This window comes from Molothrus aeneus, chromosome Z (assembly GCF_037042795.1).
Source record: "Molothrus aeneus isolate 106 chromosome Z, BPBGC_Maene_1.0, whole genome shotgun sequence".
In the NCBI taxonomy this organism is placed as follows: Eukaryota; Metazoa; Chordata; class Aves; order Passeriformes; family Icteridae; genus Molothrus; species Molothrus aeneus.
In genome coordinates, this window is record NC_089680.1 from 17,067,828 (window position 1) to 17,087,133 (window position 19,306).

The 19,306-nt window shown below is 38.1% G+C and overlaps 1 protein-coding gene across 1 annotated transcript in view; it reads left to right on the forward strand.

Moving 5' to 3' along the window:
• Positions 1-19,306, forward strand: part of FANCC (FA complementation group C) — a 74,907-nt gene that overhangs the window by 48,954 nt on the left and 6,647 nt on the right. Inside the window, exons 8-12 of the mRNA XM_066569710.1 lie at positions 2,638-2,794; positions 10,022-10,074; positions 12,690-12,789; positions 16,244-16,316; positions 17,119-17,200. Coding sequence (XP_066425807.1) covers positions 2,638-2,794; positions 10,022-10,074; positions 12,690-12,789; positions 16,244-16,316; positions 17,119-17,200 — 465 coding nt within the window. The remainder of the gene's footprint in view (positions 1-2,637; positions 2,795-10,021; positions 10,075-12,689; positions 12,790-16,243; positions 16,317-17,118; positions 17,201-19,306) is intronic.

Consider the following 19,306-nt stretch of genomic DNA (forward strand, 5'->3'; position numbering starts at 1 on the left):
GTTTTCGTAATTCTTTTGGGGTTTTGTTTTTGGTTTTGTTTGGTTGTTTGTTTTTGGTGGGTTTGTTTGTTTGTTTGTTTGTTTGTTTGCTTGTTTTGGTTTTTTTTTGTTTTTTTCTTTTTTTTTGGTGAAATTGCTTCTCCAGATTTTAAATTCTCCTGGTTTTCAGCAGATTAGTTTTAATGAGTCTGAAAGAGGAGCAATTTGTGAAATACAGCTCTGCTTGTTTTGCTACCACTAAACCCACTGTTCTGATAAAATTAGTCAATGCATGGAAACCAGCTGAGTGAACCTGAACTCAGCAAGGTTGCCTATGCCATGAAGGGAAAATTCAGGAAAAGCATTTGCATTGAGAATTGCTTTATTCAAGTTGTACCTGAAAGGCCGGATTATAAACATTTTTTTATACTAGAAAATGTCCCTTGTGAACATTTTGTGTCAATTATCCATTTCTCTCCTTTTCTAAGTAGTCTTAATTGCTTCCTCTGTACTCATCATAATTTCTGAGATGTTCTTATGAATATTGTTGTGGTGATCCACTGAGGGCTCCAGACAAAAATAGATAATTCATGGAAAAGTACAATAACTAATCTATGCATGTTACTAGAAGTCGAGGAAAAGGAATTAAAAAGGAGTGTGAATGTGGCAGTTGGTAGTGAAAGATGTGCTCAAAAGCACAGAGCTGTCTTTCACCCTTCCACTTGTCCGTATTTTGTGGCTTCTGACTGTTCCTGTTCCATAAGTCTGAAAGACTTTGAGAGCAAGTTCACAGGTTCTGTACCAGATGTTTTGTTCTCATATCAGTAAGCTGATGGGCAGTCCATCATGACCATTCTGACACTTCATGTTGTGAGTAAGGCCATTCTTTGGATGGTAGAAGAGGTTCTTCTGACTGAAAGAAATGTCTCTTTTATTAACTGTTGAGCTACTTATTTATCACAGTGAACAAATATACCTGATTTCACATGGCTTTTGACTAAGTGGCTCTTGCAGGGTCCTCAACAAAAGCGCAGTTTGCAAAAGTTTCCCTGAGAGAGGTACGGGATCACACATGCTTTGCATGATATATTCCATGACTGTCACTGAATTCATGTGGTCTTAATGTGAATGTGCTTGTGTTTTATTTTTTTCCCCTCTCTGACAATTGACTTCTATTTTCCCTTACTCTGTTGAGTTCTGAACATGTCTTCTTTCTGAACACGGGTGGAACCTGCCCCAGAGAGTAGGGCACTTGCAGGTCTCCAAAGAACTCAAAATTGTCCTGTGGGGACATCCCACAGCAAGTTCAGCTGTGGGAGTATAATCACTACAGTTAACTTCCTGTATGGTTTTTATATCTTATAGTTGCAGCACCTCTGTGTAAGCTTATTAGCGTTCTTTTCCTGACATAATATTTATAACATCTACCATGCTGTCACAAAAACAACAAGAAAGTTGATAGTGGCAAAATCAGCTAATCTCTTGTCATTCTTTATTTACTCTCATGTGTGTGTGCTTTAATAGTAATATTTAATAAAACAGTATCCTGAAATTGAACATTGCTTTACACTTTTGAAATTCTGGGTACTTCAATGTATTTCTTGTCTCCTCATGTATACTTTAAGGTCATTACATAACACTGAATGGAAAAAATACAGGCTTTTAAATGAAATTCAGAATTCTGAGAGCTGATAATGAAACAAATGTATGGCAAAATAAATACATTGAAAATAGATCCTAAACCAGCTTAATATTCTTTCTGCTGGTGTTTTTCTCCTTTTATCAGTAGCTTTAGTTTGCATGTATTCTCTAGCCTAATTTTAGGTTTTTTAATCTTAACTTGATTTAAGACCAAGGCAAATATTTATTTTTATTTATGTATTGTTTTGCTTTGAACCTTTTAATTTGCAACTATCAAAATAGCTACAAAAATATTCTAGGGTGTTTTGGTGCTGTGATATCTCTTCTTGAGAGGTTAGTTTAGTATATTTTGATTCATGCTGGTCCACACTGTGCCTTTTCTTTTGTGGTGATACAACACCAATAGCTGAAGTCTTTAGGTGAAGGGATAACTTGTCTTCTTAACTATTTGTCTGTTGTATAGCTCTGGTCAGTGCTGGTGGGCTGAAGACTTCGCTACCTCTAAGTAATTTTTTTCTCTTTGTTTGTTATCTTTTTTTTCCTTTTTGTTGTTGTTGGTTTTGGGTATCTTGCTTATTTCTCTGCAAAGACAGGTAATGCTTTGCTTATACAGCAGAAACCTTCCTGTTCATCTGTCAGTGGCTGTCTGCAGGAACTAATCTGGGTTTGAGGAGAGCACAGGGACAGGACGTTTCTTGAGAGAGGAAGGGAATTCAAGACTTAAATATTCTGTTTCCCTTTGATGGGTTCCCATGTCACCAAATTTCTAGGTTTTAAACACATGTAGTAAAGTTGCATTTGTAGATGATGGTGATTTCCTGTCATTCTTTGCTATTATGATTTGCTATTGAACAGGCTACTGTAAACAAGATCTTCTCTCTCTTTCTTCAGGTTGATCTTTGTGTCTCCTTTTTCCCCAATATATTAAAAAAAAAAACCCAACAGAAAAAGAGAGTAATTTTTTTTGGTCTTCCTTCTAGTTACTCAGGTAAAACAGTGTCTTCCTCTCTAAACCAGGAAGAAGATCTCCCTTCCTGAATCAGCTGTCTTCAGCCTTTGGCTTCGTCACTTACCAAGCCTTGAAAAAGCTACCTTACATCTTTTAGACCAGGTGTTTTCCATTCAGTTGAATTCACTGGAAGAAGTGGCTCGTGTCATAAAAGACTCATTGCTGGTATGTGCAACATATAGTACATTTGATACTGCTTTTTCATGCTTCAGGAGTGACAGTTTTCAAATATGTCAGCGTAGAGACATGCATCAGCACAAATTGCCATTATGGGACATAAAACTTGTTAATTCAAACCAAATCTTGAGTCTTACAAACTTCACTAATTTTTTAGTTTTTACTATGAATTGGTAGAAGAGAAAAAAAAGATCTCATCCAGTGATGAAAAATGGGTAAAGAAACGCAAATTCCAGTGGTGAGGGTGCTGAGTACGTTTCTCTTTCTTAAAAAATAATAAACTCTGGCCAGGAAGGATTTGATTCTGTTTTTACTTCAAACGCTGTGCCCTTTGTCCAGCAGTCTGAACAACTGGAGTCCCTTGTTATGGACTGCTTAGTTACTTGGTTTTGTTTGCAAACCTGAACAAAATTCTTAATGCAAAACATTTGCTAACCTGTAATTAAAATTTGTTTTCAGATGCTGTGTTATGCAGAGCACCAAAAATCTTCCCTATGAGAAAACCTGGCACTGTACTTTTTCCAAAATAATGAGCTAGTTTGCAGCACTAAATGTAAATTTAATTGTTAATTGCAGTGTGAAATAGCATGTGTGCTATGCAGTCAAATTATATGTTTCGTAAAATGACAGAACTAATGGATGGCATATGGTGTTTTATTTTCAGCCTATGAAACTGCTTACAGAGTACGCATTCTAGTGAGGAAAAGAATGCTACCTTTACATATTCTTCCTTTTTAATTGAACCTGGAAATCTTCTGTTTTAGGGATCCGTTACGATACTTGCAAATCTCATAAATGCCTTGGTGTCAGCAGTTCTTCATATGCCAACTGGGGATTTAGGTACTACAGCAAACAAGACTACATAGAAGGCCTATGCATAGTTTTTCTATATCAGATATATTGTAAACTTTATATAGTATCTGGTACTATACCATGTACTGGCTGAGGAAAAAAAAGATATCTAAATCTAGGTTATAAATATAAAATATATTTTTAAAATAGTCAAATACTTGTTTCAAATGTTGGTTTTTGTAATTTAATAAAAATCTTCATCCTTCAGTTTCCTTCACATCCTGATCTCTGAAAAGAATGGAACATTACTGTGCTAGCACACTTAGATTGTCTTTACTTGCCTCTGCTCCAAAGACTTTGTGGTTTCAAAATAAGATATTCACAAGACCAGTGCAGCAGCTTTGAAAGCTGGTTTAGAGAGGACATCCTGTGGACAAAGAATGGAATGAATGGAACTGTAAAGAAGAGAGCAGTCGGCAGCTGGATTGATAGGAATTGATAAGAGGCAGGGTGCATATATGGGAGATGGCAAAAGAGGTAAAAACAACTGGATGAGAGGCTTCAGAGAGGCAGTATAGAAGGAAAATAATGTGATCCTGAAATAGTGGTCTAGATGCATATTGGTATTTTGTACAACATGTTCATTTTACTGTAAAGATACTTGTGTGACATTAAATTAGTAAGCACTTTGAATCCACAGTATATGAATTTAGCCTGCCTAAAGGATATTTAAATATTTTTTTAGGAATGTGGATCTGAATTTTTTGGCAGTTGGATTATGGTGTTTTAGGATGTAAGCTCTGTTTACCTTATGGATATGGTAATAGTGGAATCACGAGACAAAACTAGATTTCTACTTTCCTACCTAGAAGAAAACCTTTAGAGGACAAATAGTGATGTTAGTGATTTGATTATAGTACATTATAAGAAGGAAACTTCAATCAGTTCTTTCGTAATTTCATTATCAGAGTAACTTACCTAAATCAGGTGTCTTAATACAATAATCATACTGTACATAAACCTCACCGAGATCTAAGGTACACAGATAGTTGTAAACTACTGTACTTCTCTGATGAAATAAACTTGATATGTACTACTGACATATTTTAATTCCAAGAGTAATTGTTGTGTGATGGTCCACTAACTTATGTTTATATGGCATGCTATTATGTTTGTGGCTAAACTGAAATTAATATTGGAAATTCTGTAGTTACTCAGAAGTAATAAAAACAAGTGAACTGACCATCACAGATGGTTTCTTAGCTTCTTTGAAATTGAGTGGGTTAGTGGATGTCTTCCTTTGTGAAGTAACTTTAGGATTTGTATGTCTGCATTAACGACTAAATGTGCAGTAAATACACATACTAGTATTTTATGTTTTACCAGGAATGGATAGATATGTGTATAGACAGATTTTTAAAACCTATGTATATAAAAAGAGATGTGATTGAATTGGTGTCATTTAGTTTCTGTTTGATTTTGAGATAGCTTTCCAAAGTAGTTTTATTTGTTTCAAAAGTATCTTGCAAGAAAAGTGCAATAGGTTGAGAGGGCTTAAAATTTGTTGTCTTCTTCTTCTTTATAAGCCATCTGTTCTTGCTGCATTTTATTTTCCACCTTGTTAGTGTAGAATGGTAGAATTGTTGGGGTTGAAAAAGACCTCCAAGATCGAGTCCAATCTTTGAGAAAACCACCATGTCAACTAAATCACGACTCTTAAGTGCTATATCCAATTGTTTTTAGAACATTTCCAGGGATGGTGACTCCAACACCTCCCTGGGCAGCCTGTTGTAATGTTTAACTGACGAAATTATTACTGATCTACACAGAGGTTTACATTCTGTCCTCTTGTCCTGTCACTGGTTGCCTGGGAAAGAGGCTGATCCTCACCTGGCTGCACCCTCCTCTCAGGCAGTTGCAGAGAGTGGTAAGGTCTCCCCTGAGAGAGAGAGGCCTCCTTTTCTCCAGGCTAAACACCCCCAGCTCCCTCAGCTGCTCTTCATAGGGTGTTCCAGACCCTTCACCAGCTCCATTGCCCTTCTCTGAACATACTCCAACCCCTCAGTGCCCTTGCAATGAGGTGCTTTGCTAAAGTCTAGGTAGACAATATCCACAAATTTTCTCTCACCCAATAGCAGGTCATCTGGTCATAAAAGGCAATTAGGTTGGTCAGGCAGCCTGTCCCAAATCCCTGTTGGCTGGGCCTGATCTCCTGATTGTCCTGTGTGTACAGTGTGATGGTGCACAAGGGGACCTCATCCATAACCTTTCCTGGCACCAAGGTCAGGCTCACAGGCTTGTAGTTCCCTGGGTCCTCCCTTCCACAATTCTTGTAGATGGGTGTCACACTGGCCAACCTTCAGACATCTGAGACCTCAGCCAGGACTAATGATAAATGATGGAGAGCAGCTTAATGAGCACTTCTGCCAGCTCCTTCAGTACCCTTGGGTGGATCCCATCTGAATCCACAGACTTGTGATTGTGTGGCAGAGCAGGTCACTCATAACTTCTCCTGGATTGCAGGGGCTCTGTTCTGCTCCCCATCCCTATCTACCTGCTCAGAGGGGCCTGAGGATAATGGGGCTTTCTATTAAAGACTGTGGTAAGGAAAGCATTAAGTACCCAGCCTTTTCCTCATACCGAACAGGGGATTCTCTTCTCTTCCGTGTCCAGTAAAGGATGGAGATTTTTCTTGGCTCTCCTTTTGTAGTTAAAGTATTTGTAAAAACACTTTCTATAGTCTTTCGCAGCAATGGCCAGATTGAGTTCTAGTTGAGGTTTTGTCTTTCTAGTTTTCTTTCTGTATGGCCTAATGACATCATGAGTTGCCTGCCCCTTCTTCAAAAGGTCATAAGCTCTCCTTTTTTCTCTGAGTTCCCATGCCATCTCATCTATTGGCACATGGAGATGGCCTGCTCCTGTGCCTTTAAAATTTTCTTCTTAAAGGATATCCAGCCTTCCTGGACCCCTTTGTTTTTAAGAACAGTTTCCTGAGGGACTCTCTGAACCAGTGTCCTGAGCAGGCCAAAGTCTGCCCTCTGGAAGTCCAAGATAGAGGTTCTGTTGATCCCTTCCTTACTTCACCAAGAACAGAGAAACTCTGTCATTCCATGGTCAGTGTGCCCAAGATGGTCTCTGACCTCCACACGTCCCACAGCCCTTCTCTGTTTGTGAGCAGCAGGTCTGGCAGGGCATGCCCTGGTAGGCTCCCTCATAAGCTGTGCCTGGAATTTACCTTCCACACATTGCAGGAACCTCCTAGTCTGTCTCCTCTCCACTCCTGAGTTTCCAGCAGACATTTGGCAATTAAAGTCTCCCACAAGAACAAGGGCCAGTGACCATGAAACATCCACTGATAGAATATTTCACTTCATCCTGGCTGAGTGGTCTGTGACAGACTCCCAGCAGGATCTCTGCCTTGCTGGCCATCCCTCTGACTGTCACCCACAGGCACCCAGCCTTATCCCCACTGTCCCTGAGCTCTACAGTAAAAATACTCTCCAATGTACAGAGCCAATGAAAGAGGCATTAATGGGGAAGAAAAGAGGAAGGATAGAGAAAATTACTCTTAATGTTGATAGATTCAGGCACTTTTAAAACTTCTGTAAAAATATACTTGTGCTTCAAAAATAAATGTATTCCTCTAAATAAAAACACATTTGGCATTTCCTATAAGAAAAAAGTAACATTTCCTATTTTAAACTGGCAAATATAAAATAAAATTCAGAAATACAAATATACAATTGGAAGATGCAGACAACATTTGAAATACAGCACCGCAGTACCTTCCTGAAGTTAGATTGCCTTAACTTCTAGAAGTGTCATGTCCAATTAATTGCATGTAAGTCTGAAAATTGAGAGTTACCACCTCAAATCTGTATGACCTTGGTCATGTTTAGTTCCCCATGTGTATTCTTGTGGTTGTTACAGAGGATTCTGTGATATAAATAAAAAGCAGATTATTCGGTCTCTTTTTTTTTCCCATTTACTTGCTTACTGTAGATGCAAATATATTATTCTTGTTTTTTTACTCACTTCTGGCTTTGTGTTATAAGTAAGTTGTTTCAGATTCTGCTTTCTAATAATACAGATACATAAGTGGTACAGTTCTTCAAGACTAGTGTCTGGAAAATGTTATGTTAAAAGTACATTTTTTCTATCATAATACCACACATGCAGCTCCAATTCTCTGTGTTTGAATCTTTTTGTTTAGTGTGTATTGTGCTGTCTGTATTGTGCATGTTTTAGAAGTGATTGAACAATACACAGGTTTGATTTCTGTGAAAAGCATTGATTAGTTGCAGACAAGATTATTGAAATGTAAAATGCCTTTTTATTTTGAAAATATATGGAGATAATGTCAACAAGAAGAAAATTTTATTAAAATCCCCCCTGAAAATGATAATCCCTTTCAAATTCCAGAACTGCTCTTAGCAGCAGCAGAATTGTGCTGCCTGCTCTTGACCTGTTACACAAAGGGCATATTCAAATTGTGGGGCAGAATTTTGCATTATCACAGCATGCTTGTTCTTGAATGCTTGCATATCAATTCCATACAGTCCATTGATCAAAATCTTGTGAAATTTGTGGGGTTTGGGCTTGGGTTTTGTTTTTTTGTTTTTTCCCTTTTGACTACCAGTGATGAAATATCGATCATATTGATTTCAGTACTTTAGATAAAACCCTAGGGGCTATTAACTATGATTTCTTATAGTGGATACGGTTAAATTGCTGCTGTCTGCCAGGAAGACGTGCAGAGTTTTTCATTGTTGTTTACAGCACATTCTGTCAGCTGATCTGTCAGCTGATCCTCTGGTGGACCCTTTCTGGTTTGTATCCAGCCTTTCCTAAGCAACAGTGTGTGAGTTCCTCATCAGAGAAGTGTGCGTGCAAAGGTGGCTAGGAGGGGAGGAATTATGGAATCAATTGGACTGAAAACACACTCTCACTTTCCACTGCTCTCCAGCACCTCAGGATGGTTGGATCTAGCAGGCAGCTCTGGAGATACAGCCCAGTCTTCCCACAAACCAAGAAAGAAACAAACAAAACACGAGCACAGAACCAGCCCCCCAGGCAAGGAGCGGCCCGTGCCTCCTGGCAGCCTGGTGCCGGGGGTTCCGTGGCTGCTCCGGCGGGATTTGGGGCGCTGCTCCTCTCTGGAGCAGGAGGTGGCGCCCGTTCCATAGCGCAGAGATGGGGCAAAGCTGCCGCCTCCTCTGCGCAGCACGGCAGCCACAGCTGCGGGGAGGAGCAGCTCTGATAAACAGTCCTTAGTAAGGGTTGTTTGTTTTCTAATGTTATCATGTACGGATCGTACCAAGCAAAGTCCTTGTTCTCCCTGTGTACCATTAAAAAGATATTATTTTAATCGTTATTAGTGTTGTTATAATAATTATTATAGCTTATTTTTATAAACATAATTTATATTTACTATTACAGTGTTATCTTAATTTTCTACTTGGTACTTTTTAGCTTGAAATGAGCGCATACAAGTTTTCAGTAGTGCATTATGCACTTTAAGCTGTATTGATAAATGAAATTTTATAAATACCATGCTTCCTAAAGTTTATATAATGCATTTTATTAAACATGCTTTACTCTAGGCTGTTCAAGAACTATATTCTTACTAAATCTTCAGGCACTAGCATCAGAGACACTAAGTGAGGATTTGCTTTTCAACTTAGACTTTAACTTAGTACTTTGGGAAATGTATAAGTGGGGTTTTTTCTAGGTGTTGCATAAAAGCCTGAGAGTATGGAATTAGAAAGCAGTTTGTTTACTGGTGCGTGTTTAATATAACAACTTTCTCAAAACAGTCTTTTGTGTGGTAGCATGGTAAAAGGCTTCACTAGTTAAAAAATTGTTTTTGATGCACTAAGACAATTAGCTTGTACTAGCAACACTGAAGTTCACAAAAGAAGATTATACTGTGAGAAAATATCTGGGATGAAAATGCATGCAAAACTATTAAAGACAAAGGTGATAAAATCAATTTAATTTGTGGAATTTAATTTTGAAGATGTAGCAAGAATCTCAAAGCACATCCTGAGAGGATTTTCTGCAGAGAGGAAAGAAGAGCTTGTTGAAAATCTACTCCCTGTGTCTAGCCTCTAGCAATTGCATGCAACGACCTGTTCGTTCTGTCTGCCAGCTTTAGTATTTGTAGTGATTGTTGTCACAAACAGTTTGGGATCCCAGGTGTTTGCATTTGTCAGCTGTTGAGCCTGCTTGGTCTTGCTATGGAGAATCCTAAGAATTCTAATCTTGAGAAAATCTGAGGGCTTTGTGAGAGTTGATCTTAGAGTTACAGTTTAATAATTGCTGTGTAATAGCATCAATGAGTTAAGCTGTAAATTATGCAATGACAGTTGTGTGAGTTGTTCCTTATTAATACCTAATTTTCTTTCATTTGATTATCAACAGCCACAAGCAGCAAGCCATCCTGCTATTTTCAGAATTGTAAATGAAATTTTCAAGTAAGTTTTGAAATTTCTGTGGGAGGGGCTTCAAATGACCCATTTAAACACGAGGTTTCCTTCAAGAGCAGAAGCAGCACTATAATCTGCAACATAATAATTTCAGGGTATCTTTTTCTTTACCTGTATACTCTAAAGTCCCTTTCTTTGTCGTACACTGAAAAGAATGAAAAATGTTAAAAATCTTATCAACTTTAAGTAAAAGTTACCTCATAATAATCATTGGTCCAGTTGACTACAGTGTATTTTAGCCTTTAAAATTTGTAATTTATTTTGTACTTCAGTAGAGATTTGTGGTTGAAATACAGTTTTGAGGTGAAAATTTTAAATGCTGAAATGGCTTGGCCCATGCCAACATGACGGTAGCATTTAGCAAAACCTTTTGCTCTTACTGGTGTAGCCTCTTTTACATTTTGCTTATATACTTTTCAGGATTTGTGTTAGATATGCTCTTAATGGCCTTCAACTATTGATCCACCTATTAATAGTGAGTTTAGTTTTGAATGCATTAGAATTATTTTGAAGCAACCAATATATTGGTTACCATGCAGGGCCTTCAAATCCTTTATACACAGTTTTCAGTTTTCACTTGACTTAATACTTACTAATTTTAAGTAGATCCACTGCCAGGATTATCAGTATTAACAATACCAATACAGCAATTATGTATTTAGTGACTGACATCCTTTGCTCATTGAGTGTTTCCTTTCTTAGGAAAAGAGGGCTCCCAGGTGCATGTGTGTGGGGGCATTTGTGTGTCTGTGTGCACATTCAGGTTTGAGCCAGCACTAACAGAAGAGGCTTGGCTGTAGACACTGTAGACCACTGTATTGTGAGAGTGGAGCCACTTGGGAGCACTGCTCTGGCAGTCCTTTGTTGCTGTGGTCTCTGTGTGTCTGCACACAGAGAGCACTTTCTGAAGAGTTGAGATTAATCACTTTCCCAAAGCAAGATGCATTTAAAAATTGATGAGACTTCAGCAGATGTGTGTTGATGTCTTAGGCTGGAGACTGTATAGTGTGATGGTACATGGAGACAAAATTTGTCCAAGCTTCCTGGCTTATTTAAGGTCATGGTATATGGAATATTTTTTTAAAAAACCACATGACTTCACTACTCTTTTGCATCCTTCCCCTTTGGTAGACGTAGAAATGGATAAAATGATGTTTCTCAGCTAATGCAGGGCTTCATCCAGCACAGTATTTCCTGGTAAAACTTTGCACTTCTATCAATGTTTCAAATTGTCTTAAAAATAATGTTTTCCTGTTTCTAAGGCTACATTTCTGCTCCCTTTCTTTACTTTGAATTGTTTCTGCTTAGTGTGCTTGTCCCTCTACATTGTTGGTATTAAAACGTTGATGTATTTTAAGAATACTATGCCTCACCTTCTCTTGATACTTACATGAAGCTGTATATGTTAGCTGGTTTTTGCAGACCAATTGGTTTATGCAGCCTTCTGTTTATTTTTGTTCTATTTCTCTATGTCCTTCCAACTATTATCGAGTGGTGTGCAGATGTTAAGTTACTACACCAGTTGTAATCACACGTGAGATTTTAGAGAACTGCTGATAAAGAAAATGTACTTTCTTGCTTGGAAACTGTGTTAGATTTCTATAACTGGCACAAAATTTCTTTTATATTTGGGGTTAGTGTTTTGTTAGAAGTATGGATCTAAGCATTGTGTCTCTTTCTGTAATAACTTTCCCTGCTATTTGCATGCATATTGAGATTAATTGTTCTATATGATTTATCACTGTGATATTACTTACTGCTTTTATTTCCCAGTGTTTTCTTGATATGTTTTCTTGCCTTGTGTGGCTATACAGAAGTCCATACACCTAGATTGTCTTGAGTTTCCATGTACTATTTCTTGTTTTTTTTACCAGTGATTATAGTGTAGTATAATCACTTATATTATAGTGTAGTGTAGTTTTGTGACTTTTCTATGTTACAGTAATGTGTTAACTCTTTATATATTTTAGGAGGTATGAAACAATTCTCTAATACTTGTATCTCACTGGCAACTTACTTTGAACATTTTTTCTCCTTTCTAGTATATGTCTTTCAAATAAGAGAATGAGAATTGCTGCTATGTGCTTTTCTCCACTTGCTCCATTTGCTCAAGGTTATTTTGCTCTATGGAAGGCAAATTGAAGCACTCACCTTTGTAAACCTCTAGAGTGGCCTATGGGATGCCACAAAACACTATAAAGTATGCTTAACTCAATCATGGGAGTAGTTGCTCTGAACACAATACACTGATCAGATGCCAAATTTGGCTAATAAAGTTGTGTTAGTCTTTTTAATTGTATACTTATTTAGGTAGGATAAATTATGTGTCTGCATGTATATTGTATATATTGTATATATTTACTAAGTGTAATTTATTTGTAGGAGTTGTGTATAAGGTTTGTTTTTTGTTTGTTTTTTTTAACTAAAAATAAAATCTAAAAAGCCTGCAAAGTTAGTATTTCTGTTAGTGGTGTAATGAGCTCAGACACAGTTTGAATCTACGGCATACAAAGAATATACCTTTTTCTTTCATTCAGTTAACAGTGGTGTGTGATGGGCAGACTAATTATCTGATCTGTCATATCTAACTTTTCAATGCATAGGAATGCACTGATGGAAACTGATGGAACTCCAGAAGTTATGACAATTATACAGGTGTTTACACAGCTCTTCCTTCAGGCTTATCAGAATGAAAACAAACAGGTTAGTCAAGATCTCTTTCTTATTTTTCTCCAGTGACAAAATGCAAAATTTCACAAGAAAAAATTCTACTCTTAAGTGAGGTGACTGAATATAAATAATAGCATCCCTCTGTAGCTGCAAAGATATGCCAAACTTCAGTTCAAACATCTTCACCTGAGCATAAAATTATAGCATGAAACCAGCACGTAAGAGCAGTTTACCTAACTTAACCCTCAACTTAACCACTTTCATCAGCCTAAAGTGCTTTTCCCTGGCTCAGTTCCCCTGATGCTGAGGGTTCTGCCTCTAGAGTGAACATGAACATTCGTCTTTGATAAAAAGGAGGAAAAATGCTAGAAGCATTTTTCTTTTGCAGAAGCAGGGTCTTTGACAATAAATGAAACAGAGATAACAATCCCATTTCTAGTCCCCTAAATATTTATAAGAAGGATATTGAATAGTCATATTTGTCTGTTCAGAAGGTAAAAGACACAGGGTAATACATATTGGGACACAGAATACATACTGGTTTCAGTTCCTGACCCTCAACAGTGGTCTCTCTGAAATTTTCTTTAGTCTAAATTTTCAAATTTTACAGCTTACTCTTTCTTCTTCTGCACAGGTTTTTGTAATGGTCTTACTCAACTGAATTAAATAGAAATAGTTTTGTGCTAATTAAAACAAGAGCAAGATCAGTTTCTTACCTTAAAATTTCAAAATACAGATATGAAAAATCTTACTTTACTTACAGGTTGCAAACTTGACTTCAGATTCCCAAATCACATGGTCGCATCCTGACCATCTTGTTCATCTTGTTTGTTTTTTGAAATCAAATTCATATGATGCAAGTTTAGGAAGAACTTGTCATTTAAAACCTTACACTTTAAACTTAAGAAAATTTTCAGTTCCTTTGAGTTTTTGCATCTTTTTGAGGCCAATGGTAATTAAGAGAATACTGGGATTTCTTGAAACTTGTGGCATACTGGCTTTTAATTAGCAGTGTGATTGAATCTGTCTTCCCGTTTCAGGCATCTATCTTGCTTAATACATTAATGCTGTGCATGATAATCTTGTGCCACCCTGACTGCATGGCAACAACACACTGTGTAGCCCCAGGTGGGGATCAGTGGGTGAGAAAGAAAGTAAAGGTTCCACACCCATCAGACACCCAAGGGCTAATCCTGCCGTGCAGGTGATACGTTTTCTTGAAGGTGAAAGTCCTTTGCCTGCTGGCATGCTAGCTAGCAGCTAACATGGACTGCAGCCCATTTTTCTAAAGTGGTTTTAAATATTGAGTTTACTTTATTTAGCTTGTATACTGTTTAAGTAATGGAGTTCTAATTAAGCTGTTATTTTCAATGATAGAATTAAAAGTCCCTTGTCTCACAGTTTATGAATCAAATGTAATTTTAATTTTAGTTAACTTGCAAAAAGGCAGGTACAGATTGCTTCCTAAACTTTAAGTCAGTCAGATCTCTTCTTTCCCCTTTGGTCATACCATCATTACATATATTCATAAGGTATCTGTCTTTGTGTTATCTGATTGCCCTTGACAGGACATAAAGTGCTCCAGTAGCATTTAGCAGAAGAATGGTAAAAACATTATTGACAGAATATGAAGTGGGTTCTACCTGGTCACTGAGACCTTCAGAATTCAGAGACAGTTAACTGGAAAAACTCTAGGCAAACATACATCCATAAAATTTGCAGAAGAACTGGCTTGTGTCTGGCAGTTCACAGGTTTGTGTGATAGGAGAGTGAATCTCTGTTGCAGTGTGGCAGCTGTCAGAAAGATTAATGGTATGGAGATTCAAAGATGTAAATGAGAGAATCATAGATTGCTTGACAATTGGAAGAGACCTCTGGACATCATCTTGTCCAACTCCCGAGCTCCAAATCATAGCTACTTAGAACCAGTTGTCCAGGCCTATGTCCAGGTGGGACTCTACAACTTTTTGGGCAAACTGTGGTAGTGCTTGGGCACCTCACAATGAAAACAAAGTGAAAAGATAAATTACAGAAGTGTTTTCTGATACACAGACAGAACATCCTGTGCTTGAGTTTGTGCCATTACCTCTGATCCTGTCGCTGTGCACCACTACCAAAACCCTTGTTCCGTTATTTTGCACCCTCCTTTTAGGTGTTCATATACATTGGCAAGATTCCCCTTGAGCCTCCTCTTCAGGCCCTCTCAGTCTTTCCTCATAGAAGTTCTCTGGTCCTTTAATGATCCTTGTGGTCCTTTATTTAACTGAGCATTAACTGGGCATAATACTTCAGGTTAGGCTGCTGGAATGGCTGCTTACAGTGCTGAGGGGAGGGGAAGGAGCCCCTCCCTGGACCTGCTGGCAATCCTTTGCCTAAGGCAGCTCGAGATGTCACTCTGCTCTGTCGCAGGGCACACTGCTGACTCACACTCACCTTGGTGTCCACTGGGTCCCCAGGTCCTTCTCTGCAAACTGCTTTCCAGCTGGGTATCCACCAGCATGTACCTGGAGTAATTCCTGCCCAAGTGCAGGACTTTATACTTTCTCCTTGTTGACATTTATTTGGCTTCTGTCAGTGCATTTCTCCAGCCTGTCAAGGTCCCTCTGGATGGCAGCACAACCCTTTAATGTATCAACCACTCCTCCCAGTTTTGTGTCATCACCAAACTTGCCAAGGGAACTTGCTGCCCCTTCATCCAGTTCATTAATGAAAATGTTAAATAAGACTGGGCCCGGTGCTGACCCTGCTGTGCCCTGGACTCCAACTAGATTTTGTGCCAGTGATCACCATGTAGGCCTGGCTGGCTTTCTGTCTGTCTCGGGGAGGTGGTGTTGCACTTGCACCTACATGCTCCATGTTAGACCTGCCTGTAGTGCGTGTTTGCAGCACAGGCAGATGAGAGGTGTGCTAATACTGCTAGTCTCAGTTACACAAGCAGTGTTCACAGCATGCAAGTCACACATTCTCAGATAAACAGGGCAAGCCTGTTATCTGTGACTGCCCTACCTGCTGCTGGATCAGGTCCTAAGAAGTTTAGGTTTCCATTTTTGAACAGATGGCAATAATCTACACAACACCCTCGGATTCTGTAGATGTTATTACTTCTTAGTTTAATATAATCTGTGAATCTGTTTATACTGGAAAATGAAATTAAACTAGTGTCTCTTTTAAGGTCTGCATATTAAGAATGAAAACTTACGTGATTACAGGGAAAAATATAAGACTAGTAACATAATTTTCTTCATGCTCTGAATCTCTTTTTATGCATATACTTTTAAAATCTATAAATAATTACTTTTTATAAGCAAGCATTTCCTAAAGATCCCCCTCTTAATGCCAAATCCTAAAATTAACCAAAGAGTTAATTTTCTGTTTTCTTGCTTCAGTCTGTATTGTTAATTACTGCCTTAGATGAGATTATTCACTGTGGGTTTGTTTTGAAAACTGATCAGAAACCTCTTAAAATAATGAATTTGTGTCTTAGTAGAAATTTCCACTGAAGGCCTACTTCCCATACCATCACCAGCCTCTTGTTAGAAGTTTAGTCAGACATCCTTTCGGTAAGTTTTTTCATAAAGTCTTTGCAGCATTATGAGTCTGCATGATCTGTATATGTCTTAAAATAACGTTAAAAGGGATAGAGGTAACTTTTTGGCATTTCCTTTATAGGGCGTGTTTGATTTAGCAATTTTCATCATATTCTTTTAATGTATTTTTCTTCAGGAACATCTGGTTCTTATGTAACAATACTACTGATGTAACTTTAGAGAAAACTAAATCAGAAGTGAATAAAAAAGAAAGAATAATTATGTAGGAATGATTGCCATGTTAAGAGATTGTTAAAATACTGCAATCTTGTTATGTTATAATATCAGTATTTGTCATTATGGAAAAATTCACATGTATTTCACAGGAAACAGGCTTTCTGTTTCTTTCTGAGGCTTGAATTCTGATATTTTAGGTTGCAAACCCAACTTTCTTTCAGGTTTCCTATTCATACATATCAAGAAACCACTGTTCAATTTGCTACGATTTTTTTATGGACAATAATTAAAGCTCTGTGCAAGAGCCTCTAAAAATACTACTGCACTGATTATATATTAATATTGCAGTAGCAAAGGAACATAAGCCTCATTTCAATATTCCTAGCTGTACTTCCTTCCATGGCTTTATCAATGAATTGTTGTATGAAATACAGTAACAGATATTGCTTAAAATTGGGAAATTTTGAAATGAAATTTTAAATACTTCATTATAACTTAATCAATTTGGAGAAATTTGTAGCTACCTTTATGCTTCAGTGTTACATTCTAGTGGACAGGCTATGATTTTAAGTGTTTTGTTTTCATCCTTCATCCTCAGAACTCCCAACTACTTATTGGTCTCAACACGTGAAACACATTTCAGATATGCTCAAAGCAATAGTAGAAGATACAAATGTTAGGTAAGCAGTATAAGATCTTCAAACTATTGTCTTTTGCATGTTAATTTGTGAAAGGTCATGTCATTTGAAGTCTTTAGTGGCTGTATTTCATCAGTTTCTTTTTATTCTCTAAGTTGGGCTTTATTTTTAAGAATAGGACTTGGATTACTTTCTGAACCTGAGCTTTATAGCATCTACCTGGCCAATAAGCCTCCGAGGAAACAAAATCTTGTCATTCCTTCCAAAAAAGCATCTAGCTGCATAATGGAAATGCTTACTTATCTATTCTCCCATTTCTCCCTCAAAACTTTTAACCCTGTTTTATGAAGGAGCTTGGCTTTCTGCAGGCTTGTACAAATGCCCAAACTGTAAACTTTCTTATTTTCATAAATATGACTGCCAGATTGTAGTATCATTTTTGTTGTGTTAATCTTTAGGCTGTCACTCCATGTTTCTGACCTGCTGCCCTTGGGGGTTTGTTTGTTTGTCTACATGAGTTATGCTTTGGTAGGGGATGTTCTGGGACTATATGAAAATAATGAAAAAGCAGACATCTCTATCTGCCGCTGCCTTTTAATTCTTTCTTATAAGGAGTGTGATGAGACCTGACTTGTACAGTGCTTGGATACTAATTTGCTTAGGTCTGCTCTGAGAGTTAGCTGTCCAAAGAATGTTGAACAGCTTTTAAATTCAAAAAAACCAAATTAATTTTGATTTTAAACTTGAAATATATAAAAATAAACATAGAACACCAAGGCCAGCCAGACTTGCAAAACAAGATCATAAAATCGCAGAATCACCTAGGCTGGAAAAAAACCTTTGAGATCATCAAGTCCAACCTATGACCTAATAATTCCACATTGTCAACACCAAGTGCCACATTCAGTCTTTTTTAAACATCCAGGGGCAGTGACTCCATCACCTCCCTGGCTAGCCCATTCTGATGTCTGATTACTCTTTCTCTGAAAAACTTCTTCCTAATGTCCAATGTAAACCTTCCCTGGTGCAGCTTGACACTATCATCTTGTCCTGTCACTAGTGCCTCTGAGAAGAGACCGACCCCCACCTGGCTGTACCCTCCTTTCTGGTCATTGTGGAGAGCAGTAAGGTCTCCCCTGAGCCTCCTCCAGACTAAACAGCCCCCTCAGCTGCTCCTCATAGGGTTTGATTCACCCTTCACCAGCTTGCTTTCCCTTCTCTGGACTTGCTCCAGCATCTCACTGTCCTACCTAAATTCAGGGAAGAACTGGATACAGCACCCAAGGTGTGGCCTCACCAGTGCCCAGTACAGGGGGACAGTCACTGCCTTGGTCCTGTTGCTGATACAGGCCAGGATTCATTGGCCTTTTTGACCACCTGGGCTCACTGCTGGCTAGTGTTCAGTCTACCTTTAATCAGTACCCCCAGGTCCCCTTCTGCCTGGCTGCTCTCCAGCCACTCTGTCCCAGATTTCCCCCTGGGTACTGGAACAAAGATACTTGCAACCGTGCTTGGTTTCAGTTAACTCACAGGGGCCTTTTTTTTTTGTTGCTGAGTGGCAGAAAAAAGCTTTTTGTTGCTCCCTCTGAGGCCAGGCTGTCTGGTGGTAGCTTCTCACTTTCTGTGCGAGCTGCAGTTCAGTGCTCACCTGTTCCTCCCTGAAGTGTGTCAAACCTTTGTGTCCTTGGACTGTGACCCATAGCTGACCCTGATTTTTTAAAAGAAACACGTAACTTGAGCTTAGAACAAATAAATAAAACAAATACCATCAATCATAACGCATTACAGTAGTATAACCATGTCTGTTCTCCTTTTGTGTCCCAGCCCTTTCTTGGTTTATATATAATCTTTTCCCTCCTTTATTTTGAACAGTACACTAGTTTGAACAGTATTGTACTTGCCAGAATACACTCCTACTTCCTTTAGAACTCCTACAACAATTATATTTTCTACCAAACCCCTCCCAGTTGGAAAGAAAATGGATCTAACATGTTATAAATACTAATATCCATGAAGAAACCATATTCAGTTTTCTTTTACTGCTTTATTCCTGATTCTGTAGTCTTTCGACTTAATAAGACTTACAGAGGAGAAAAAAATTCTGTTACACAGCATATCCTGTTGGTTCTCAGTGCTCTCTACTTATAT